Source organism: Perca fluviatilis, chromosome 22 (assembly GCF_010015445.1).
Source record: "Perca fluviatilis chromosome 22, GENO_Pfluv_1.0, whole genome shotgun sequence".
NCBI lineage: Eukaryota > Metazoa > Chordata > Actinopteri > Perciformes > Percidae > Perca > Perca fluviatilis.
Genome location: NC_053133.1, coordinates 10628532 through 10655906, shown reverse-complemented (window position 1 = coordinate 10655906; position 27375 = coordinate 10628532). Strand labels below are relative to the sequence as shown.

General features: G+C 39.8%; 1 protein-coding gene across 2 annotated transcripts in view; it reads left to right on the top strand.

The window, feature by feature from the left end:
* LOC120552019 (vascular cell adhesion protein 1-like) overlaps nt 1-26247 on the top strand; it is a 33576-nt gene extending 7329 nt beyond the window's left edge. Inside the window, exons 1-8 of one of the 2 annotated variants that reach the window (XM_039789634.1) lie at nt 23322-23407; nt 23672-23738; nt 23936-24307; nt 24398-24706; nt 24794-25060; nt 25174-25264; nt 25432-25486; nt 25823-26247. In XM_039789634.1, coding sequence (XP_039645568.1) covers nt 23675-23738; nt 23936-24307; nt 24398-24706; nt 24794-25060; nt 25174-25264; nt 25432-25486; nt 25823-26074 — 1410 coding nt within the window. In that variant the 5' untranslated portion in view covers nt 23322-23407; nt 23672-23674 and the 3' untranslated portion in view covers nt 26075-26247. Of the gene's footprint in view, nt 1-23321; nt 23408-23671; nt 23739-23935; nt 24308-24397; nt 24707-24793; nt 25061-25173; nt 25265-25431; nt 25487-25822 lie in introns of those variants that run through there. The other variant, XM_039789636.1, reaches the window with a different exon arrangement.
* Nucleotides 26248-27375: the final 1128 nt, after the last annotated feature.

Here is a 27375-nt window from a genome sequence, read left to right as displayed (position 1 = left end):
CTGCTTGTCATTCCCCTTCTCTCTCTCCTTTCATGTCTTCATCTGTCCTCTCAAAAATAAAAGCTGAAAATGCCCAAAAAAAAGAAAAGAGAGTAGCTGCCCATCATAGGGGGACTTTAAAGGGGGAATGGAGTTACAACCCCCCCAATAATCAAAATTGGCCAGTGCAGACCCCTAAAAAAACGATTATAATTTCCTTTACATAAATAAAGACATTTGCCCCATAAATTGATGCAGAAATGTTGCCGAAAACTTTACCAGAATGCAGAAAATGAAGTGTTTGACGTTCAAAATTTAAATTTCGCTTTTCGAACCCACGGTTGCTGCGGCTTCATGGAAACTATCAACAGCCGTGGGGGGTGGGGGGTGGGGGGTTTTTTTTTTTTTTTTTTTTTTTAAAAAAAAAGGGAGAAAGGAAAAAAAAAAAAAAAAAAAAAAAAAAAAATAATAAAAAATAAATTAAAAATATTATTTTAAAAAAAAAAAAAAAAAAATTTTTTTTTTTTTTTTTTTTAAAAAAAAAAAAATTATTTTTAAAAGTATCTTTTTTTTCCCCACCCTTTTTTTTTTTGCAGTAGCCCAAAACAGACAAACCAACATTAGTTCTTAGATTTCTTTCACGCCAAGAACCCCAAAATTGACACAAATTAGACCATGGACTCTCATTTAATAAGATTTGTCCCATGGTCCCCCACTTGATAGGATTTATGTTTTTAGATGTTTCATTACAGTATGTTTATGAAAACAATGAATAATCATACATTCTGTTATTATGTTGCTTAATGATGGAATTATAGTGAAAAAAACTGATCATCCCTTTTTGCTGGGCACCCATTGGAACCCCTTTAGGGGCCCCTTGGGGTCCATGGACCTCACTTTGAGAACCACTTCTCTAGAGAGAGCCTTTTGCGTTTTTATATTCCCTGAAGGCCACCGTAGGTTCTCTTCACACACGGGGGGAGGGAAGAGGAATTCAGCCGGTTGTGATCTGCAGCCTCACCACTAGATGCCCCTAAATCTGACACACTGCTCCTTTAAGTCCTGTGCTCATAATAAATGGCACAGAAGCCCATACAGGGCTCAGCTTCTTGCTGAAAGACTGGGACCAGACTCATTGGTGATGGTGGACATTCCATGGGTTGATGTTGCATGTTTTACAGTGAGACCAACCTGTTACCTATCTCGCCTGATATGGCAGCACGAGGTCACGGCACATTCAGAGCGATCCAATGGTGCTTTGATGGTCGATCAGATTAGTTGATCAGTTTTTTGGTGTTTTTTTTTTTAATTTTTTTTTTTACAGTTACTTTTATTAATTTGATTCTTTTTTAGAGCAACTTCTTATGTTCCGTTATATTCAGTAATGTTTGTATTTCTCTTAAATGCTGAACTGTTTGCTGTATTCCTTTTGAACCTGAGATTAAAGAATCAGCAAAGAAAAAGCAGAAGCCTGAAATTTAGGAAGAGCAAATCTAGTGAACCAGAGGCTCCAGGTGATATGGGAGGAAGCTGCAGCAATGGGAGTTTGTTGGAAATAATTAGTTGAGATGAACAATGAGGCAACAAATTAAGTTTGGCATTTTTTCTGATGTAAAAATATAAATCTTAAAGTATATTATTGAGTGTGAGGAGTCTGTTTACTGTTAATAAATAAAAGCAATGAAGGGTTTTTGTAAAACGTTTCCTTTAGATTGACTCATTTGATGCATTCAGTTGACAACATAAAAATAAATAAAATAAAATGCGTATTTCTGCATGGAGAGCAAATGAACTGGTGTTTTATTCCACACACAGCAGACAGCAGATAGGCACACACTGGATATGAGCAGTACAGGTGAAAATGTCCTGAATGGCTCTTATATTTACTATAAGTCATTTAAATCAGATGATATTTAGCAGGCGTAACCAGTTACTCTGTAGTCATGAAACACAGGAAGTTAACCTGATGTTAAGGTACAACCACTAAACAGGGAAGTTTATTTGCACTAGAGCTCATTCACTTTGACAACATCCACTGAAGGACCTCATTGTTGCTTTCTTTTTTTTAAATTGGACTTGTTCGGTAAGTCAATCTTTTTGTTTGACTGATTTTGCTTAGTTTTTTAGTCAAGACTAATATTATGTTGTCATTCTACTAGGGGTGGTCATGGAAAAACACCCGAACCGCTCGGTTCGCTAGTCTCGGTTCGGAGCGTGTGTGTACCGCACGGTTCGTCAGTACACTGTTAATGTGGCACACACACAAACAGTAACCTTACTGCCGTAGTGCCCACTTTGACGAGCGGGATGGGCGTGACAAAGGCAACCCATGGCAGCTGATTGGACGATGTGACGCGATCGTCCAATCAGCTGCCATAGGTCTGGCTGGTCCCTAATTTCAAAGCCAAACTGTCATGGCGGCTCGTTCAGAATACGATCTCATATTCTACTAAAATAGTTCACCGAAACGTGTTTCTGAAAATATTTTAAGCGAGAAATAGGCCGTGCAGTTGCTGAATCTGTCTTCATTTCAGATCGACAAAGGTCAGTTTAAAAGATTTTTGTCAGATTTTGAGAGACACCGAGCCGACCGCTCCTCAAGTGGAGTGGGGTGCTGCTGCCGCCGCTGCAGGTCACGTCACATGCAGAAATGTCAAGTGGGAGAGAGGCTGCCCAGAGCTGGAGGATGCGCCAGCGTCGTTTATAGTCTGGTGTGTGGGAACATTTTGGATTTCATGGTACCTATGATGAAATAAAACAATATATTAGAACTGCCACTGTGTGCATGTTTTGTGCAACATGCATTCAATATGCTAATTTTAGCTATATATCATATGCTGAAGTTATTCTGGACGCTTAAAGATTAAAAGAAAAAATAACAAGAACCGCAGTAAAAAAACCCGAAAACCGTGACCCTAAAAGCGAAACATTTGAACCGAACCGTGGGTTTTGTGAACCAGTACCACCCTACATTCTACTGAGCCATAAGAAGTGAGAGTTTACATTTTGTGGTATTATTTAGATTTGACTTCTGAAGATGTTGATTGATCACTAATTAGAACACAGTGAGTTCTGGTTGTATGGTGTAAGTTTCTTGTGTAAATCTTCTCTGTAACAGCTCTAAAAGCATGTTTAACAAGTAACTACATTATTGTGTTTGCAAATGTAGGTGATGGCAGCCCTGTCTGTGAATATTGCAACAGACAACATGTTACTCCATATCCTCTTTCTTTCGGGTGAGCTCTGTGTCCTGTGCAGATAGATAATCTAATAAGATAATTAAAAAAAATAAAAACAGTTTACTTCCTAAAGATTTCTACTGATATTCCAAAGGCAAAACTACATACAAGATCCTGCTGCTGATGTATATTTTGTCTTTCTGTTCGTAGAGATTTGTTCCACCTTATATTAATCATGAGTCTTGTCTTTATAGGTGCTTTGGCTACTTGTCCTCAAAAGTCAAACCTCTTCATTACTGTTGAGGTATATTAACATCCTACTTTATTCTGATCATTCTATAACTTGTATTTAGGTCATATCTGAACTATCTATATGTAGCTAGAAGTGATGAACTTTAGCCTACTTTCAGAAGACACATCTGGAAAAGTGTTATCAATGGGGCCCTCCAGGACAGAGCCAGTTGGCATGAAGCCATTGGTCAGTTATCGATCCCACCCCAATTCATGGAATATACACATGTGGCACACACACAAAGAACTTTAGTGACTTTTGAGAATCTGAGAAGCGGTCCTCTCCGAGTTCTGCAGAGCTTGTACATGATGCTGATTTCTTTGATGTAAATAAACCTTTATAATCAAGAAACAGTGTCGACGGATTCCTTTCCACCCAGCAATGCAGCATCGCTACAAAATACACCACACTGTACCACAGATGGAAGCTCTGAGTGGGTCTTGTTTACAAATCCCATGTAACGCGTTGACAGAGAACTACCGGTTAACAGCAATTATGTCGGACTCTGGACTATAAAGAGTTTCTAATCCTCTTGAAACACTGTGGTTTTCAGCAGTAAAACCCAGTTAACATCTATCCAATGAATATTACTGGAAAACTGAGTGAGAAAGACTGCACCACTTTATTTTCCCGTTTATATACAAATTACACAAACAACTACTACTTCAGAATTGAGAGCAGTGCATTCAGGGCAACAGCTGTTTGTGATCCTCTTCAAATAACAGTTAAAGGTAAGAGAGGGGTTGTATCATTCTATAATGTTTTATTTTAGATATAACAAGAAAATGATGCACAGTTTCTGATTCTGTTTTAAACTCCAGATTCCCCCCCGAGCCCCAGAATTGAGATCTCAGGTGATCTGAAGGAGAAGGAGTCTGTCACTATAAGCTGCTCAGCTTCCACTCCCTGTCCACACTCCCCTCCTAAACTCACCTGGAATCTCCAACAAGACCCTCCCAACAACATAGAGGAGAACACAAATCGGACCTTCACAACTAAAATCCAGAAGACCATCACTCTGTCAGACACATACGATGGATTCACCATCAGCTGTTCTGCCACATATCCTGTGAATGAAGGAAGAGATGTCAAGACAGCAGAGGAGAGAAAGACTCTCAGTGTTTCATGTAAGACCAGTGTTTGTTATTGGATCCTGTCAGCACATCATGTGCTGATGTGAATGAATAAAGTTAATCTCACATTTTCCTCAGATGCTCCCAAGAACACCAGAGTGTTGATCAGTCCATCAGGTTTGGTGTCAGCAGGTAGCTGGGTGAACCTGACCTGCTCCAGCAGAGCCAAGCCTCCCGCCAGCTTCAGCTGGTTCAAGAACAGCAAAGATGGAGCCATCAGTGTAGCTGAAGGAGACTTTTACAGCTTCAATGTCACTGATGTCACTGATGTAGTTTATTACTGTGTGGCCACAAACAATCTTGGTAATGAAACATCATCAACAATCCATCTAAATGTTAAAGGTAAAAACGGAACTGGATTGATCCGCTTACTTTAAAAATGGGAACTTCTGCTACATGAGTTTGGTTACATGCCTTCTTTTAGTGGTCACTTATATTTGGTTTGTTTCTATAAGCCGAATCTCCTGATCCATCTCTACCATTGGGGCCAGTTATTGGAGGAATCATTGGGATCATCGTTCTCATCTCCCTGGTGGTCTGTGTTTGGTAAGTATCTCAAATGAAAGCAGCTAATGGGATTCTTATTCTTGAAGGCACAGATGATGAAGTCATCTGTTGGCGTTTACACCTCTGCGCCAGCATGTCAACATCATATTTCTACATTCAATTTACGCACTAATCCAAATTCCTCATTGATGATTTATTTTACAGCACTCTGTGTAAGAGGCCGATAAAGTTGACACATTCAACTCAACGACAGAATCAGGTGGGAAAATGCTCAACTTTTCTGTTCAGAATTGCACTCGAAATGTTTTGCATCTGTCAACAGTGACCGTGTACTATATAAGATATATGAAAGCATTTGGATTGAACACAAAATAGGCAATCTACTGTGTGAGATTCTTCATGAGAAAAATAGGGCAGGAAATGTGGCCAATTATCCTGTTAGCAACCCACTGTGGTTAAAGCTGCTGTAGGTAAGATTGTGAAGATCCAGGACTTTGCCAACAAATTTGAACATCGACAACTTCTCAGTCCCTCCCCCCTTTCTGCTGCAGCCCAAACCGTCTCCTAAGCCCCGCCCACACAACGGAGTTTGACAGAACTGCATGTCAGACAACATGTTCAATAAATAAACACTAACACAACGTTAACTTTACTCACCAACAGTAAAACGATGCTAACTAGCAGGCTAGCGTTAGCCATTTCAGCATCATATCAGACCGACCACAGTGCAAACGTTACTATTATCCTCACCGACATAGCTTTGTGGACTTTTGACTACTAATAACCAAGTGAAAGATAAATCATTCATGGTAATTATGTTACCTGTCGAGAAGAAATGTGGCTACGTCTGCATCGTTCTTCAGATCTTTAAAATCCTGCAGCTCACGCCACCTCTGAAAAGCCACTCCAATATTCACCGGAGTTTGGGTAAACCTTTCTGCAGCTTGTGCGCGGGGAGGGGTAGGGGAGAACCCTATTATATGCGTGTGCCTGAGCAGTGATTGACAGGCAGATAGACCACCTCTGTGGCCCTGATTGGAGAAAATCAACCGGGAGCGGTGGAATTTTGCCAATGGCACTACAGGCTGTAGGAGGTGCCAGAGGAGCTGTTTTTTATTTTATTTTACATAATTCATGTAGTTCTACTGGAACATAGGGTCAGTTTCAGCAAATATGACAGAAAGTTAGTTTTATAAGACTTACCTACTGCATCTTTAATGATTGTGAACTGGGCAAACTACACAAGAGGAGACAATTGTTTTTGTAACTCTTTTGTGACACAATATAAGATGTTTTTGTGACAGTGTCACAACTGGATCTAGGCTCCAAATCCAGCTACTTAACATTTCATATTTTTACAGAATCAAACAGGTGAAGAGCTGACTGTTAAAGAGCCAGCAAGAAGAACAGAACAAGAAGAAGAAAAAGAAGAAGACATCCATTATGGTGAGATCGACTTCTCCAAGCAGAGACCTGAACCGTCCTCATCCTCAGAGCAGGACAGAGGACAGCAGGACGCACGCTGTATGCACAGGTCAAAGTGTCCCAGACAGCAAACAGCCGAACACAGACTGCTGACGGCCCAGAGGATCTCTACGCTCAAGTGAAGAAAAAATAGAGTTGTTTTGTTTGTGTACAGCAAGATTGCATTTGATTCATCTGAAATGTACTTTTATTTTTATTTATCAGATCTTGTTTATGTTCAACAGTAGAAAAACAACACTGGATCCTGGACAGGAAAATGTAATTTTCATTGCCTACCATTCAATAAAGGGAAACTCAAAACCTCCACATCCTGCAGCTTTTTTTGTGTCAGTTATCGACATGTTAATACGTGGGTGCTGAAATCACGCGGCCATTGTTATGTGATTTGTTATTTAAATGTCAGATACCTGCTAGCAAAAGTCCCAAAGCTCTATAAAAGGAACAAGTCTAAATGACATCAAAAGTATTTCTGCACACACTTGTAGAGCAGTGCAGGGGATTATTAGTATAGTATAGTAGTAGTACAAATGTTAATACAAGTGTGTGAATTACAACTTTATTTGCTATTTGCAGAAACACCATGAGTGATATTTTTATTTTCCTTCTATTAACTCCTCCCTCCTCTCACAGTCCTTCCTTTTTCACAGACTGTGACTTCTGCATCGACCTGTCAGACAGAAGAAAAAACACTGACTCCAATGCTTGTTGATTTCTGCTACAATCACTACATTTCTATTTCGTTTAGTTATGATTCACGCAGAAGCACCCCGAGGACTGGCTTGTTTTTGTGTTAGATGTATGTAAATTAATTTAGCCAGTGTCCTACATACGTTGTCCTACGGGTTGCTAGTGCTAGACAAAAATTAGCAATGCCACGAAACATGTTGTTTTGCTAACTGGCAATTTGCTATTAGTTATGAAAACTTCGTTTGAAGTACCAATGCACAAATATTTACCAAAACGTGCTTCTGCAGATTAGATGTGGAGTTATTGAATGCTGCCAGTTCAGTTACCTTTAGCAGGCTCATCTGGCATTGCATGATGATGCTATTGGCCCTCTTGAATTTAAATGAAAAACAGTCTTTCAAATGTGGTCAAGGATTTTCGTCGTTTTGGGCAGCAGAATTGGATGTTTCAGCTAGCATTTCTACTGAAACAGTCTCTGAACTGTCGTCGCTTGCCTGATCCTCCTCCATCTTGTTCTCAATCTCCTACAGAAAGACTTGGTGCCTAATAGGCGGCCTAGATGCTGATCATTCGTCACTGTAGCGCAAATTTTTTTTTTGTTAGTCAAAGTTGTTTTTTTATCTCAGTAACGGATGGGATTTGTAATGTAGTGAAATACAATACTTCACTCAAAACGTAATCAAGTACTTTTTAAATTACCGATTTTAAAAACTACTTGCAAAATACAAAATACACAACAAAACTACTTAATACAGTAACGTGAGTAAATGTATTTCGTTACTTTCCACCTCTGCCAGGATGGGAGACAAACGTGCTCTGGTTTATTGTCATTTTTTTATACCAATCACAATCGTCTTGGTAAGCAAGCGTAAAACGGAGCCTCTGCAAAATAGCCTCGAGAAGGAACTTGTTTTGGTGGAACGTGTGTACGTTCATAAGTTGTTTTAGTTGTTCAACAGAAAACTCAGATTGGACAGATAGTCTAGCTAGCTGTCTGGATTTACCCTGCAGAGATCTGAGGAGCAGTTAACCATAGTCCTCATAAATCCACCGCAGTTTGAAATGTCAACACAAAGAAAGCCAAAGGCAACGAATATACGGCCTAAATGAGTGAAATCCGGTGAAATTTTGGAATGTTTGTTTCAACACATCCTCGTACCAGCGACAGATTCACATTGTGAATCGGTCGCAGTTTAAAACACGTGATTAACGTTGTGATTGAAACAATATTACTTGGTTCGGTTTAGAAAAGGGTCATGGTTTAGGTTAAATGAAGCATGTTTGTTACCAGATATTTATGCAACAAAGTTACTTTGGTTAGGTTATGGTTTGCGTTAAAATAGACCCTTTCTGGCAGAAAGTCCTGAACATTAACTTCTCCCATGTGCTGAAACTGTTTAAATAACAAGATTTATCTGCCTGAATGAACCAGAGTGTTAGATCTCAATGGGTTTTAAGCTTGGCATTCTTCATCAGCCAGCTTAAAACCTGTTGTCAAGAGTAGCTGCCTGGGTGCCCAGATAGCTCAGTTGGTAGAGCAGGCGCCCATATACAGAGGTTTACTCCTCGAATGAAGCAGGCCTGGGTTCGACTCTGACCTGCGGCCCTTTGCTGCTTGTCATTCCCCTTCTCTCTCCCCTTTCATGTCTTCATCTGTCCTCTCAAAAATAAAAGCTGAAAATGCCCCAAAAAAAAGAAAAAAGAGTAGCTGCCCATCATAGGGGGACTTTAAAGGGGGAATGGGGTTACAACCCCCCCAATAATCAAAATTGGCCGGGAAACCCCCTAAAAAAATGATTATAATTTCCTTTACATAAATAAAGACATTTGCCCCATAAATTGATGCAGAAAAGGCACTAAATGTTGCCGAAAATGAAGTGTTTGACGTTCAAAATTTAAATTTCGCTTTTCGAACCCACGGTTGCTGCGGCTTCATGGAAACTATCAACATTAGATTTCTTTCACGCCAAGAACCCCAAAATTGACACAAATTAGTTTTTTAGTCATTTAATAAGATTTGTCCCATGGTCCCCCACTTGATAGGATTTATGTTTTTAGATGTTTCATTACAGTATGTGTATGAAAACAATGAATAATCATACATTCTGTTATTATGTTGCTTAATGATGGAATTATAGTGAAAACAACTTATTCCCCTTTTTGTTGGGGACCCACTGGAACCCCTTTTAGGGGCCCCTTGGGGTCCATGGACCTCACTTTGAGAACCACTTCTCTAGAGAGAGCCTTTTGCGTTTTTATATTCCCTGAAGGCCACCGTAGGTTCTCTACACACACGGGGTGAGGGAAGAGGAATTCAGCCGGTTGTGATCTGCAGCCTCACCACTAGATGCCCCTAAATCTGACACACTGCTCCTTTAAGTCCTGTGCTCATAATAAATGGCACAGAAGCCCATACAGGGCTCAGCTTCTTGCTGAAAGACTGGGACCAGACTCATTGGTGATGGTGGACATTCCATGGGTTGATGTTGCATGTTTTACAGTGAGACCAACCTGTTACCTATCTCGCCTGATATGGCAGCACGAGGTCACGGCACATTCAGAGCGATCCAATGGTGCTTTGATGGTCGATCAGATTAGTTGATCAGGTTTTTTACAGTTACTTTTATTAATTTGATTCTTTTTTTAGAGCAACTTCTTATGTTCCGTTATATTCAGTAATGTTTGTATTTCTCTTAAATGCTGAACTGTTTGCTGTATTCCTTTTGAACCTGAGATTAAAGAATCAGCAAAGAAAAAGCAGAAGCCTGAAATTTAGGAAGAGCAAATCTAGTGAACCAGAGGCTCCAGGTGATATGGGAGGAAGCTGCAGCAATGGGAGTTTGTTGGAAATAATTAGTTGAGATGAACAATGAGGCAAAAAATTAAGTTTGGCATTTTTTTCTGATTTAAAAATATAAATCTTAAAGTATATTATTGAGTGTGAGGAGTCTGTTTACTGTTAATAAATAAAAGCAATGAAGGGTTTTTTGTAAAACGTTTCCTTTAGATTGACTCATTTGATGCATTCAGTTGACAACATAAAAATAAATAAAATAAAATGCGTATTTCTGCATGGAGAGCAAATGAACTGGTGTTTTATTCCACACACAGCAGACAGCAGATAGGCACACACTGGATATGAGCAGTACAGGTGAAAATGTCCTGAATGGCTCTTATATTTACTATAAGTCATTTAAATCAGATGATATTTAGCAGGTGTAACCAGTTACTCTGTAGTCATGAAACACAGGAAGTTAACCTGATGTTAAGGTACAACCACTAAACAGGGAAGTTTATTTGCACTAGAGCTCATTCACTTTGACAACATCCACTGAAGGACCTCATTGTTGCTTTCTTTTTTTTAAATTGGACTTGTTCGGTAAGTCAATCTTTTTGTTTGACTGATTTTGCTTAGTTTTTTAGTCAAGACTAATATTATGTTGTCATTCTACTAGGGGTGGTCATGGAAAAACACCCGAACCGCTCGGTTCGCTAGTCTCGGTTCGGAGCGTGTGTGTACCGCACGGTTCGTCAGTACACTGTTAATGTGGCACACACACAAACAGTAACCTTACTGCCGTAGTGCCCACTTTGACGAGCGGGATGGGCGTGACAAAGGCAACCCATGGCAGCTGATTGGACGATGTGACGCGATCGTCCAATCAGCTGCCATAGGTCTGGCTGGTCCCTAATTTCAAAGCCAAACTGTCATGGCGGCTCGTTCAGAATACGATCTCATATTCTACTAAAATAGTTCACCAAAACGTGTTTCTGAAAATATTTTAAGCGAGAAATAGGCCGTGCAGTTGCTGAATCTGTCTTCATTTCAGATCGACAAAGGTCAGTTTAAAAGATTTTTGTCAGATTTTGAGAGACACCGAGCCGACCGCTCCTCAAGTGGAGTGGGGTGCTGCTGCCGCCGCTGCAGGTCACGTCACATGCAGAAATGTCAAGTGGGAGAGAGGCTGCCCAGAGCTGGAGGATGCGCCAGCGTCGTTTATAGTCTGGTGTGTGGGAACATTTTGGATTTCATGGTACCTATGATGAAATAAAACAATATATTAGAACTGCCACTGTGTGCATGTTTTGTGCAACATGCATTCAATATGCTAATTTTAGCTATATATCATATGCTGAAGTTATTCTGGAGCGTTAAAGATTAAAAGAAAAAAATAACAAGAACCGTACAGAACCGAAAACCGTGACCCTAAAACCGTGATACGAACCGAACCGTGGGTTTTGTGAACCGTACCACCCCTACATTCTACTGAGCCATAAGAAGTGAGAGTTTACATTTTGTGGTATTATTTAGATTTGACTTCTGAAGATGTTGATTGATCACTAATTAGAACACAGTGAGTTCTGGTTGTATGGTGTAAGTTTCTTGTGTAAATCTTCTCTGTAACAGCTCTAAAAGCATGTTTAACAAGTAACTACATTATTGTGTTTGCAAATGTAGGTGATGGCAGCCCTGTCTGTGAATATTGCAACAGACAACATGTTACTCCATATCCTCTTTCTTTTGGGTGAGCTCTGTGTTCTGTGCAGATAGATAATCTAATAAGATAATTTTGCAACTGTTTACTTCCTAAAGATTTCTACTGATATTCCAAAGGCAAAACTACATACAAGATCCTGCTGCTGATGTATATTTTGTCTTTCTGTTCGTAGAGATTTGTTCCACCTTATATTAATCATGAGTCTTGTCTTTATAGGTGCTTAGGCTACTTGTCCTCAAAAGTCAAACCTCTTCATTACTGTTGAGGTATATTAACATCCTACTTTATTCTGATCATTCTATAACTTGTATTTAGGTCATATCTGAACTATCTATATGTAGCTAGAAGTGATGAACTTTAGCCTACTTTCAGAAGACACATCTGGAAAAGTGTTATCAATGGGGCCCTCCAGGACAGAGCCAGTTGGCATGAAGCCATTGGTCAGTTATCGATCCCACCCCAATTCATGGAATATACACATGTGGCACACACACAAAGAACTTTAGTGACTTTTGAGAATCTGAGAAGCGGTCCTCTCCGAGTTCTGCAGAGCTTGTACATGATGCTGATTTCTTTGATGTAAATAAACCTTTATAATCAAGAAACAGTGTCGACGGATTCCTTTCCACCCAGCAATGCAGCATCGCTACAAAATACACCACACTGTACCACAGATGGAAGCTCTGAGTGGGTCTTGTTTACAAATCCCATGTAACTTTAGCGTTGACAGAGAACTACCGGTTAACAGCAATTATGTCGGACTCTGGACTATAAAAGTTTCTAATCCTCTTCGAAACACTGTGGTTTTCAGCAGTAAAAACCCAGTTAACAGCTATCCAATGAATATTACTGGAAAACTGAGTGAGAAAGACTGCACCACTTTATTTTCCCGTTTATATACAAATTACACAAACAACTACTACTTCAGAATTGAGAGCAGTGCATTCAGGGCAACAGCTGTTTGTGATCCTCTTCAAATAACAGTTAAAGGTAAGAGAGGGGTTGTATCATTCTATAATGTTTTATTTTAGATATAACAAGAAAATGATGCACAGTTTCTGATTCTGTTTTAAACCCCAGATTCCCCCCCGAGGCCCAGAATTGAGATCTCAGGTGATCTGAAGGAGAAGGAGTCTGTCACTATAAGCTGCTCAGCTTCCACTCCCTGTCCACACTCCCCTCCTAAACTCACCTGGAATCTCCAACAAGACCCTCCCAACAACATAGAGGAGAACACAGATCGGACCTTCACAACTAAAATCCAGAAGACCATCACTCTGTCAGACACACACGATGGATTCACCATCAGCTGTTCTGCCACATATCCTGTGAATGAAGGAAGAGATGTCAAGACAGCAGAGGAGAGAAAGACTCTCAGTGTTTCATGTAAGACCAGTGTTTGTTATTGGATCCTGTCAGCACATCATGTGCTGATGTGAATGAATAAAGTTAATCTCACATTTTCCTCAGATGCTCCCAAGAACACCAGAGTGTTGATCAGTCCATCAGGTTTGGTGTCAGCAGGTAGCTGGGTGAACCTGACCTGCTCCAGCAGAGCCAAGCCTCCCGCCAGCTTCAGCTGGTTCAAGAACAGCAAAGATGGAGCCATCAGTGTAGCTGAAGGAGACTTTTACAGCTTCAATGTCACTGATGTCACTGATGGAGTTTATTACTGTGTGGCCACAAACAATCTTGGTAATGAAACATCATCAACAATCCATCTAAATGTTAAAGGTAAAAACGGAACTGGATTGATCCGCTTACTTTAAAAATGGGAACTTCTGCTACATGAGTTTGGTTACATGCCTTCTTTTAGTGGTCACTTATATTTGGTTTGTTTCTATAAGCCGAATCTCCTGATCCATCTCTACCATTGGGGCCAGTTATTGGAGGAATCATTGGGATCATCGTTCTCATCTCCCTGGTGGTCTGTGTTTGGTAAGTATCTCAAATGAAAGCAGCTAATGGGATTCTTATTCTTGAAGGCACAGATGATGAAGTCATCTGTTGGCGTTTACACCTCTGCGCCAGCATGTCAACATCATATTTCTACATTCAATTTACGCACTAATCCAAATTCCTCATTGATGATTTATTTTACAGCACTCTGTGTAAGAGGCCGATAAAGTTGACACATTCAACTCAACGACAGAATCAGGTGGGAAAATGCTCAACTTTTCTGTTCAGAATTGCACTCGAAATGTTTTGCATCTGTCAACAGTGACCGTGTACTATATAAGATATATGAAAGCATTTGGATTGAACACAAAATAGGCAATCTACTGTGTGAGATTCTTCATGAGAAAAATAGGGCAGGAAATGTGGCCAATTATCCTGTTAGCAACCCACTGTGGTTAAAGCTGCTGTAGGTAAGATTGTGAAGATCCAGGACTTTGCCAACAAATTTGAACATCGACAACTTCTCAGTCCCTCCCCTTTCTGCTGCAGCCCAAAACGTCTCCTAAGCCCCGCCCACACAACGGAGTTTGACAGAACTGCATGTCAGACAACATGTTCAATAAATAAACACTAACACAACGTTAACTTTACTCACCAACAGTAAAACGATGCTAACTAGCAGGCTAGCGTTAGCCATTTCAGCATCATATCAGACCGACCACAGTGCAAACGTTACTATTATCCTCACCGACATAGCTTTGTGGACTTTTGACTACTAATAACCAAGTGAAAGATAAATCATTCATGGTAATTATGTTACCTGTCGAGAAGAAATGTGGCTACGTCTGCATCGTTCTTCAGATCTTTAAAATCCTGCAGCTCACGCCACCTCTGAAAAGCCACTCCCAATATTCACCGGAGTTTGGGTAAACCTTTCTGCAGCTTGTGCGGGAAAGGGGTAGGGGAGAACCCTATTATATGCGTGTGCCTGAGCAGTGATTGACAGGCAGATAGACCACCTCTGTGGCCCTGATTGGAGAAAATCAACCGGGAGCGGTGGAATTTTGCCAATGGCACTACAGGCTGTAGGAGGTGCCAGAGGAGCTGTTTTTTATTTTATTTTACATAATTCATGTAGTTCTACTGGAACATAGGGTCAGTTTCAGCAAATATGACAGAAAGTTAGTTTTATAAGACTTACCTACTGCATCTTTAATGATTGTGAACTGGGCAAACTACACAAGAGGAGACAATTGTTTTTGTAACTCTTTTGTGACACAATATAAGATGTTTTTGTGACAGTGTCACAACTGGATCTAGGCTCCAAATCCAGCTACTTAACATTTCATATTTTTACAGAATCAAACAGGTGAAGAGCTGACTGTTAAAGAGCCAGCAAGAAGAACAGAACAAGAAGAAGAAAAAGAAGAAGACATCCATTATGGTGAGATCGACTTCTCCAAGCAGAGACCTGAACCGTCCTCATCCTCAGAGCAGGACAGAGGACAGCAGCAGGACACGCTGTATGCACAGGTCAAAGTGTCCCAGACAGCAAACAGCCGAACACAGACTGCTGACGGCCCAGAGGATCTCTACGCTCAAGTGAAGAAAAAATAGAGTTGTTTTGTTTGTGTACAGCAAGATTGCATTTGATTCATCTGAAATGTACTTTTATTTTTATTTATCAGATCTTGTTTATGTTCAACAGTAGAAAAACAACACTGGATCCTGGACAGGAAAATGTAATTTTCATTGCCTACCATTCAATAAAGGGAAACTCAAAACCTCCACACCCTGCAGCTTTTTTTGTGTCAGTTATCGACATGTTAATACGTGGGTGCTGAAATCACACGGCCATTGTTATGTGATTTGTTATTTAAATGTCAGATACCTGCTAGCAAAAGTCCCAAAGCTCTATAAAAGGAACAAGTCTAAATTACATCAAAAGTATTTCTGCACACACTTGTAGAGCAGTGCAGGGGATTATTAGTATAGTATAGTAGTAGTACAAATGTTAATACAAGTGTGTGAATTACAACTTTATTTGCTATTTGCAGAAACACCATGAGTGATATTTTTATTTTCCTTCTATTAACTCCTCCCTCCTCTCACAGTCCTTCCTACTTCACAGACTGTGACTTCTGCATCAACCTGTCAGACAGCAGAAAAAACACTGACTCCAATGCTAGTTGATTTCTGCTACAATCACTACATTTCTATTTTGTTTAGTTATGATTCACACAGAAGCACCCCGAGGACTGGCTTGTTTTTGTGTTTCACTTTTTGAATTTCTATGTTCATATTAAATGCCACAGAGATACAGAAAAACAGTGTGTCAGGACTCATGGGTGATGATGGATATAGTCTCGCATTGCCAGACCTTCCTCCACAGCGCTGCGGAGGAGGGTCTGGCTACTCCAAACAGCATTCCGGGATGCAGAGGTGGAAAAAGTAGTCAAATATTGTACTCAAGTAAAAGTACCAATACTTTGATGCCAAATTACTCAAGTAAAAGTAATAAGTAGTTAATTTAAAATGTACCTTAAGTAAAAGTTACTTAGTTACATTAAAAAAAACTGTAAAAATGGGGTGGGGGATTTCTCCCATGTAGTGAAAATAGGACAAGCGGTCATAAATCCAAAACTATTTTGTTTTTAATTAAAGAAAAATCTATACAAATGTATAAACATCTATACAAATGCATACACATGTAATAACAACATAACACACGTCACACATGACATGATGGCAAAGTGCCTCATGCTAGCCTGGTTGACACCAGACCCTTCTCAGTTGAGTGGGTCTGGGGAAGGTTCATTCACATCTCATTTCCAAAGGAGCGTCACCAACGGACACCGCTCAAATGCCTCTGGGCGCAATTGGATAGTCCTTCAACCAATCAGACCAACGATCTTCAGCGGCCGTTATGTTGAATGTAAACAAAGCTGCTTGCCTTCGCTATGCTATTGTCATCGTGTAAAGCCCGCCTCAACAGTTGTGATTGGGGTCTCGATTTGGAAAAATTGGAAATGGGCTTGAATGGGCTCTTGGCCAGACGGACTTGCAGAGCAAATCTCAAATTTGCCAGAAGTTTGTCAGGGTTTTCCCAGGCTAGCCTCATGCTACAATCCTCTCCACTCTTGATGTGACTGTAAATTCAAAGGCTCGTTTACATTCAAACCGGTGACAATTACGGTGGGGCACAGCCTATTTGTTCAATCGAGACTGATGTTTACAGCCCAGACTAGCAGCTAGCTTCTACACACCTTAGTAGCCCGTATGAGCTAATTAGATTGTATGTAAATTCATTTAGCCAGTGTCCTACATACGTTGTCCTACGGGTTGCTAGTGCTAGACAAAAATTAGCAATGCCACGAAACATGTTGTTTTGCTAATTGGCAATTTGCTATTAGTCATGAAAACTTCATTTGAAGTACCAATGCACAAATACTTACCAAAACATGCTTCTGCAGATTAGATGTGGAGTTATTGAATGCTGCCAGTTCAGTCACCTTTGGCAGGCTCATCTGGCATTGCATGATGATACTATTGGCCCTCTTGAATTTAAATGAAAAACAGTCTTTCAAATATGGTCAAGGATTTTCATCGTTTTGGGCAGCAGAATTGGATGTTTCAGCTAGCATTTCTACTGAAACAGTCTCTGAACCGTCGTTGCTTGCCTGATCCTCCTCCATCTCGTTCTCAATCTCCTACAGAAAGACTTGGCGCCTAATAGGCGGCCTAGATGCTGATCATTCGTTACTGATTGTTTTTCTTCCTTTCGGTTTTCGTTAGTCAAAGTTTTTTTTAACTCAGTAACGGATGGGATTTGTAATGTAGTGAAATACAATACTTCACTCAAAAAATAATCAAGTACTTTTTAAATTACAGATTTCAAAAACTACTTGAAAAATACAAAATACACAACAAAACTACTCAATAGTAACGTAAGTAAATGTATTTCGTTACTTTCCACCTCTGCCGGGATGGGAGAAAATCGTGCTCTGGTTTATTGGCATTTTTTTAAACCAATCACAATCGTCTTAGGCGGAGCTAAGCAAGCGTACAACGGAGCCTCTGCAAAATAGCCTCGAGAAGGAACTTGTCGTCGTGGAACGTGTGTACGTTCAAAGTAGTTTTAGTCGTGCAACAGAAAACTCAGATTGGACAGATAGTCTAGCTAGCTGTCTGGATTTACCCTGCAGAGATCTGAGGAGCAGTTAACCATAGTCCTCATAAATCCACCGCAGTTTGAAATGTCAACACAAAGAAAGCCAAAAGGCAACGAATATGCGGCCTAAATGAGTGAAATCCGGTGGAATATTGTTTCAACACATCCTCGTACCAGCGACAGATGCACATTGTGAATCGGTCGCAGTTTAAAACACGTGATTAACGTTGTGATTGAAACAATATTACTTGGTTAGGTTTAGAAAAGGGTCATGGTTTAGGTTAAATGAAGCATGTTTGTTACCAGATATTTATGCAACAAAGTTACTTTGGTTAGGTTATGGTTTGCGTTAAAATAGACCCTTTCTGGCAGAAAGTCCTGAACGTTAACTTCTCCCATGTGCTGAAACTGTTTAAATAACAAGATATCTGGCTGGATGAACCAGAGTGTTAGATCTCAATGTTTTTTAAGCTTGGCATTCTTCATCAGCCAGCTTAAAACATGTTGTCAAGTGTAGCTGTCCGGGCGCCCAGGTAGCTCAGTTGGTAGAGCAGGCGCCCATATGTAGAGGTTTACTCCTTGAAGCAGCAGCCTCGGGTTCAACTCCGATCTGTGGCCTTTACTGCATGTCATTCTCCCCTTTCATGTCTTCATCTGTCCTCTCAAAAATAAAGGCCGAAAGTGCCCCAAAATTAGAGGTGCACCGATTACAACTTTCTAGGCCGATTTCGATTTTCTTTGAGTTAGGCCAGCCGATACCGATTTTAGCCGATTCCCATTTCATATTTTCTAACCACTTTACAGCACACACAAGTATTTATTTTCTATCTTTTCTTTAATAAAACATTTTGCACAAATAAATAGAAACATAAAATAGAACTATATACATTACTCCTGGTGTGGGAAATTCACACACATCTAAAGCGCAATGTTAGAACCATTTCCTTCTTTTCACATCCAATATCCAACTAAAAAAATGTGATTTTGCTTTTTGGTGTTGTCCCTCCACGCCCTACTTTTTCCTTGCAGGTGTTGCATATTGCAAACTTGTTGTCTTCTCTACACGCGCTGAAGAATTTCCAAACAGTTGACATGTTGCAGGTTAATTCACGAGGTTCCCTACATGTGTGAGAATAGTGCGGACATGCGCTTCACATCGCGAGTGGGTACGCGCGACACACGGCGGAAAAGTTGAGAGAAAGGAAAAAGAGACTGTGCTGTCGCGTCAGTGTGTAACTCGTGAGAACCGTAACTCGTATAACTTATGTTGTCAGTTAATTGTAGCGTTGACCGGCATGAAATCAGCATATATCCGATTGACCTGCCGGTCGCCGGTCATGGCCGAGCATGTGAAAACCGCCCAGTTCCGGTCACCGGCCGGTCTATCGGTGCATCTCTACCAAAAATGATATCTACAAAATCTATGGGTAGGAATATAATGTTCATAATTATGTTTACGTTAGTGTATAATCACCTGAAACTTAGAATTGTTGTGTTTTCGTTTAGAAAAAAACCTTCATTTCTACAGTAGGGTCCTCTTCCACGGAGCCCACCATGTTGCTACAGTAGCCCAAAACAGACAAATCAAACACTGGCTCTCACATTAATTCTTCAATTTTTTTTTTCAAAGAACCCCAAAACTGACACAAAGTAGACCATGGACTCTCATTTAATAAGATTTGTTCCATGGTCCCCCACTTGATAGGATTTATGCTTTTAGATGTTTCATTACAGCATGCAGTGGCGGTGTTTGGTACGGGCGAACCGGGCAGCTGCCCGGGGCGGCATTTTTCTTGTCACATGGGGGGCGGCACGAGAACTTAAAAATTAAAAAAATAAATCATCTGCGCCACGAAGCGTTTGTCTGTTTTCTATAATTTATAAACACAAAGTGACAGGAGAACTAGGAAGTAGCCTACACAGAGACGGAGCAAGATGAGTCTAAAACTTTCTTTTATGTCAATGGTCTAAACGCCAAAATGAAACAAAGTTACCCAAGCGGCTTTCATAAAATAAAAAAGCGAAAAGACATGTTTTCGGCAGTAGCAGGACCTTCATCAGCTTCGGTGGTTGATGATAGTGGTGTCGGGACTCGGCAGCAGTGGCATATGCACAGTGGGGAGGAGACTGAGGAGGAGAGGGACAGAGATGAGGGAGTGAGAGTAGAACCTGCGGTAAGCACAACTCCCCTTAAAACACTTAACCCATGGTGGCCCAATGGTTAGCACTGTGACCTCACAGCAAGAAGGTTCTGGGTTCAAATCCAGGTTGTTCTGGGGCCTTTCTGTGTGGAGTTTGCATGTTCTCCCCATGTTTGAGTGGGTTTCCTCTGGGTGCTCCGGTTTCCCCCACCATCAAAAACATGTACAAGGTTCTCCAGTCAGTGCCCTTGATCAAGGCACTGGCTCAGATCTGAAGTTGGTCCCCGGGTGCTGTGATTGGCTGCCCACTGCTCCCTTGAGGGATGGGTTAAATGCAGAGAATGAATTTCGCTACATGTATGTGTATGTGACAATAAAGTACCTTTACCCTTGACAAAACTGAGTGGTGGACAAACTACAACAATAAAAGACGTAGGCATGCTTTACCGCATTAGTAGCCTATATAAACGTTGCACATCATGCAAACTTTCTTAACAAGAATTGTAGCTTTTGTATCTGCGTTGACAGACACATTATCATGATAGACCTCTTCAAATTAAAGCACAGGGCCTCTTGAAATGATATAAATATATATATAGCTTGTTTTATGATTCATTAGGAGTATACAGTTTTAGTGTATTAATAAATGGTTGTTGAAGTATTTAATGTGTCAACTCTCACTGATTCTTGCTTACTCATTACATGGCGTTAGTAGTTTTAGGAGTAGGAGTTGGTATACATATTCAGGGGAGCGCAAGGATGGGTACAGCTTTATCACTACTAGTTAAACAGTTTTAGTATTTCATGTGTATTGTATCCTATTATTTCATTTATATTCTGTGTGTGCTGTGTGTCTGATATTGTGCTGCTGCAACACTGGTATTTCCCATTTTTTTTGGGATCAATAAAAATCTATCTATCTGTCAGTCAATCAGTCAGTCAGTCAGTCAGTCAGTCAGTGATCTTATGTGGTGGGCCGAGCAGATTTCATACAATGACATCATTGATGATTTTGCATCAAGGAAGGCCAGAAAGGTCAGGTTTTAGTTGTAGTTTGGGTTTTCTGTTCTTAGTGCTATAGTGTAATAATTACATTCTCTTTAGTGTGTTTTCACATATCGTGTGATGAAGGATTTGTGCTATTTCGAATATTTTTTCTATATTGGGTCTTTTGGCAATGGAGGGGGTCTCGCCCGGGCGTCATTCAATGTAGAACCGTCCCTGACAGCATGTGTATGAAAACAATGAATAGTCATACATTCTGTTATTATGTTGCTTAATGATGGAATTATAGTGAAAACAACTTATTCCTCTTTTTGCTGGGGAACCACTGTAACCCCTTTTAAGGGGCTCTTGGGGTCCATGGACCTCACTTTGACAACCACTTCTCTAGAGAGAGCCTTTTGCGTTTTTATATTCCCGGAAGGCCACCGTAGGTTCTCTACACACACGGGGTGAGGGAAGAGGAATTCAGCCGGTTGTGATCTGCAGCCTCACCACTAGATGCCCCTTTTATAATGTCTTTTTACACTTGGTGTGAGTCAAACTTTATGAAACTGAACGTAGGAAAGACTAAAGAACTTGTTATTGATTTTAGAAAGAAAAAAGAGAAGGTCCTTCCAGTTACAATTAATGGTCAGTTGATTGAAATTGTGCAGTCACATACATTTTTAGGTGTACATCTGGATGAAAAATTAAACTGGAAGGAGAACACAAATGTCCTAATGAAGAAGGCTCAGTCGAGACTGCTCTTTTTGAGAAAACTTAGATCATTCAACATCAGCACAAAGCTCTTAAATGTTTTTTATCAAGGAATTTTAGCTAGTGTTCTTTTTTATGCTGTACTGTGCTGGGGGGGCAGTATGTCTGTTGAGGACAAAAATAGGATAAATAAGATAATCAAGAGAGCTGGTTCAGTTATTGGTCTTAACCCGGACGTACTGGAGGTTACTGTAAAGAAGAGGATTAGTTCAAAACTAAAAATGTTCCTGCTTTTTGAAGGCCATCCACAACACAATTTGTTCAAAGGACTCAGAAGCTCTTTCAGTGAGCGATTGGTAATGCCTCGGTGCTCTAGTGAGCGCATGAGAAGGTCTTTTGTTCCCGCAGCGGTTAGATATTTTAACCAACACAGTTAACTGTTAAATATTATTTTTGTCTTTTATAGTGTTTTTAAATTAAATTTTTTCTTAAAACTGTGTCTCTTAATCAGGGTCTATTAGTCTCCTAATGCAGAATTATTTATTGGTTGTATGGTTGGTGGCAAACCAGTTTCCCTATCGGGATTAATAAAGTTTTTCAAATCAAAAATCAAATCAAATAAATCTGACACACTGCTCCTTTAAGTCCTGTGCTCCTAATAAATGGCACAGAAGCCCATACAGGGCTCAGCTTCTTGCTGAAAGACTGGGACCGGACTCATTGGTGATGGTGGACATTCCATGGGTTGATGTTGCATGTTTTACAGTGAGACCAACCTGTTACCTATCTCGCCTGATATGGCAGGACGAGGTCACGGCACATTCAAAGCGATCCAATGGTGCTTTGATGGTCGATCAGATTAGTTGATCAGTTATTGATTTAACCTTATGTGTGGTGCCCCTCTGTCTGAGTCTTTATCTAGTTATTCTCGTTTAATGTTTTAATCCCATCAGTATTCTGTCTTTTTCCAGTCACTGTTATTAATTTGTTTTTAGAGCAACTTCTTATTATATTCAGTAATGTTTGTATTTCTCTTAAATGCTGGACTTTTTGTTTCCTGTATTCCTTTTGAATCTGAGATTAAAGAATCAGCAAAGAAGAAGCAGAAGCCTGAAATTTAGGAAGAGCAAATCTAGTGAACCAGAGGCTCCAGGTGATGTGGGAGGAAGCTGCAGCAATGGGAGTTTGTGGGAAATAATTAGTTGAGATGAACAATGAGGCAACAAATTAAGTTTGGTATTTTTTTCTGATGTAAAAAATAAATCTTAAAGTATATTATTGAATGTTGAGGAGTAAGTTTACTGTTAATAAATAAAAGCAATGAAAGTTTTTTTGTGTTTCCTTTAGATTGACTCATTTGATGCATTCAGTTGACAACTGTGAATTATATTTTAATTGAAAATGTTTCTTAATAAAAATGCGTATTTCTGCATGGAGAGCAAATGAACTGGTGTTTTATTCCACACAGCAGACAGCAGATAGGCACACACTGGATATGAGCAGTACAGGTGAAAACATCCTGAATGGCTCTTATATTTACTATAAGTCATTTAAATCAGATGATATTTAGCAGGTGTAACCAGTTACTCTGGAGTCATGAAACACAGGAAGTTAACCTGATGTTAAGTTACAACCACTAAACAGGGAAGTTTATTTGCACTACAGCTCATTCACTTTGAAAACATCCACCGAAGGACCTCATTGCTGCTCTCTTTTTTAAATTGGACTTGTTTGGTAAGACAATCTTGTAGTTTGACTGATTTTGCTTAGCTTTTTAGTCAAGACTAATATTATGTTGTCATTCTACTGAGCCATAAGAAGTGAGAGTTTGCATGTTGTGGTATTATTTAGATTTGACTTCTGAAGATGTTGATTGATCACTAATTAGAACACAGTGAGTTCTGGTTGTATGGTGTAAGTTTCTGGTGTAAATGTTCTCTGTAACAGCTCTAAAAGCATATTTAACAAGTAACTACATTATTGTGTTTGCAAATGTAGGTGATGGCAGCCCTGTCTGTGAATATTGCAACAGACAACATGTTACTCCATATCCTCTTTCTTTCGGGTGAGCTCTGTGTTCTGTGCAGATAGATAATCTAATAAGATAATTAAAAAAAATAAAAACTGTTTACTTCCTAAAGATTTCTACTGATATTCCAAAGGCAAAACTACATACAAGATCCTGCTGCTGATGTATATTTTGTCTTTCTGTTCGTAGAGATTTGTTCCACCTTATGTTAATCATGAGTCTTGTCTTTATAGGTGCTTTGGCTACTTGTCCTCAAGAGTCAAACCTCTTCATTACTGTACCACAGATGGAAGCTCTGAGTGGGTCTTGTTTACAAATCCCATGTAACTTCAGCGGTGAACCCGAAATACCGCTTAATAACAGCAATTATGTTGGAATCTGGACTATAGAAGATTCTAATCATAAACCAAACACTGTGGTTTTCAGCAGTATAAACCCAGGTAACATCTATCCAATGAATATTACTGGAAACCTGAGTGAGAAAGACTGCACCACTTTATTTTCCAGTTTAATCATAAATTACACAAACAATTACTACTTCAGAATTGAGAGCAGTGCATTCAGGGCAACAGCTTCTTGTGATCCTCTTCAAATAACAGTTAAAGGTAAGAGAGGGTTTGTATCATTCTATAATGTTTTATTTTAGATATAACAAGAAAATGATGCACAGTTTCTGATTCTGTTTAAAACCCCAGATTCCCCCCCGAGCCCCAGAATTGAGATCTCAGGTGATCTGAAGGAGAAGGAGTCTGTCACTATAAGCTGCTCAGCTTCCACTCCCTGTCCACACTCCCTCCCAAACCACCGCACCTGGAATCTCCAACAAGACCCTCCCAACAACATAGAGGAGAACACAAATCGGACTTTGACAACTAAAATCCAGAAGACCATCACTCTGTCAGACACACATGATGGATTCACCATCAACTGTTCTGCCACATATCCTGTGAATGAAGGAAGAGAAGTCAAGACAGCAGAGGAGAGAAAGACTCTCAATGTTTCATGTAAGACAACCAGTGTTTGTTATTGGATCCTGTCAGCACATCATGTGCTGATTTGAATGAATAAAGTTAATCTCACATTTTCCTCAGATGCTCCCAAGAACACCTCAGTGTCCATCAGTCCATCAGGTTTGGTGTCAGCAGGTAGCTGGGTGAACCTGACCTGCTCCAGCAGAGCCAAGCCTCCCGCCAGCTTCAGCTGGTTCAAGAACAGCAAAGATGGAGCCATCAGTGTAGCTGAAGGAGTCTTTTACAGCGTCAAAGTGACCAGTGTGACAGATATAGAAGATTATTACTGTATGGCCACAAACAAGCTTGGTAATGAAACATCATCAACAATCCATCTGAATGTTAAAGGTAAAAACGGAACTGGATTGATCCGCTTACTTTAAAAATGGGAACTTCTGCTACATGAGTTTGGTTACATGCCTTCTTTTAGTGGTCACTTATATTTGGTTTGTTTCTATAAGCCGAATCTCCTGATCCATCTCTACCATTGGGGCCAGTTATTGGAGGAATCATTGGGATCATCGTTCTCATCTCCCTGGTGGTCTGTGTTTGGTAAGTATCTCAAATGAAAGCAGCTAATGGGATTCTTAGTTGGTTGAAGGCACAGATGATGAAGTCATCTGTTGGCGTATACTCCTCTGTGCCAGCATCTCAGCATCATATTTCTACATTCAATTTACGCACTAATCCAAATTCCTCATTGATGATTTATTTTACAGCATTCTGTGTAGGAGGCCGATAAAGTTGACACATTCAACTCAACGACTGAATCAGGTGGGAAAATGCTCAACTTTTCTGTGCAGCATTGCGCTCGAAATGTTTTGCATCTGTCCACAGTGACCGTGTACTATATAAGATATATGAAAGCATTTGTACTGACCACTAAATACACAATCTACTGTGTGAAATTCTTCATGAGAAAAATATTGCAGGAAATGTGGCCAATTATCCTGTTAGCAACCCACTGTGGTTAAAGATTGTGAAACTGGGCAAACTACACAAGAGGAGACAATTTTTTCTTTTGTGACACAATATAAGATGTTTTTGTGACAGTGTCACAACTGGCTCTAGGCTCCAAATCCAGCTACTTAACATTTCATATTTTTGCAGAGTCAAACAGGTGAAGAGCTGACTGTTAAAGAGCCAGCAAGAAGAACAGAACAAGAAGAAGAAAAAGAAGAAGACATCCATTATGGAGAGATCGACTTCTCCAAGCTGAGGCCTGAACTGTCCTCAGAGCAGGACAGAGGACAGCAGCAGGACACGCTGTATGCACAGGTCAAAGTGTCCCAGACAGCAAACAGCCGAACACAGACTGCTGACGGCCCAGAGGATCTCTACGCTCAAGTGAAGACAAAATAGAGTTGTTTTGTTTGTGTACAGCAAGATTGCATTTGATTCATCTGAAATGTACTTTTATTTTTATTTATCAGATCTTGTTTATGTTCAACAGTAGAAAAACAACACTGGATCCTGGACAGGAAAATATAATTTTCATTGCCTACCGTTCAATAAAGGGAAACTCAAAACCTCTACACCCTGCAGCTTATTTTGTGTCAGTTATCGACATGTTAATACGTGGGTGCTGAAATCACACGGCCATTGTTATGTGATTTGTTATTTAAATGTCAGATACCTGCTAGGAAAAGTCCCAAAGCTCTACAAAAGGAACAAGACTAAATGACATCAAAAGTATTTCTGCACACACTTGTAGAGCAGTGCAGGGGATTATTAGTATACTATAGTAGTATAGAGTGTTTTTTTAATTTAAAATGTGTATTTTCATTTTTGACAAGTCGTCAAAAGTAATCTCCATTTCTTAACATAAGTATTGTGAACCCTATTTAAATAAACCCCATCAATTCTTCATACATTTATTTGTTTTATATTCACTGAAAAACTGAAGACAATGTGCTATGATTCAAACCATTCTCTGTGCTGTAATAAAACCCTTTTTAAGCACCTTCTAAAATCCTAACAATCACATCTTAAGTTGGAATACTTTTGCGATTTGATCATTGGTTAGGAAATTAAGGGAAATTGTGATATTTCTGCTTCTGCTTGTTGTAGTACAAATGTTAATACAAGTGTGTGAATTACAACTTTATTTCCTATTTGCAGAAACACCATGAGTGATATTTTGACTTTCCTTCTATTAACTCCTCCCTCCTCTCACAGTCCTTCCTACTTCACAGACTGTGACTTCTGCATCAACCTGTCAGACAGCAGAAAAAACACTGACTCCAATGCTTGTTGATTTCTTCCAGGGCCGGATTGGGACTCATTTTCAGCCCTGGAGTTTCATGCCTTAGACTGGCCCACTTTAGTTCACGACTGACTATATTAAAATAATGTAATTAAAAATATAAGTCTGCAATAGGCGCACTGTTCTCTACTGCCTTGTAATTAATTGTATTTTTGAAAAATATCATCATTTCCAAATTGGAAATGATGATATATTATATTAAAAATCGTTTGATTAAAAACATAATGGGTCACTAGTAACACTTGGGCATATAAAGTTGTTATATTGAAACTAATGTGATCACTGCAAAAAAAAAAAATGCTTTTCTTACTTAGTATTTTTGTCTCGTTTCCAGTCCAAATATAAAAAAAAAAATCTTATATCAAGATGCATTTACTAAACAAGGATGAAAAACACC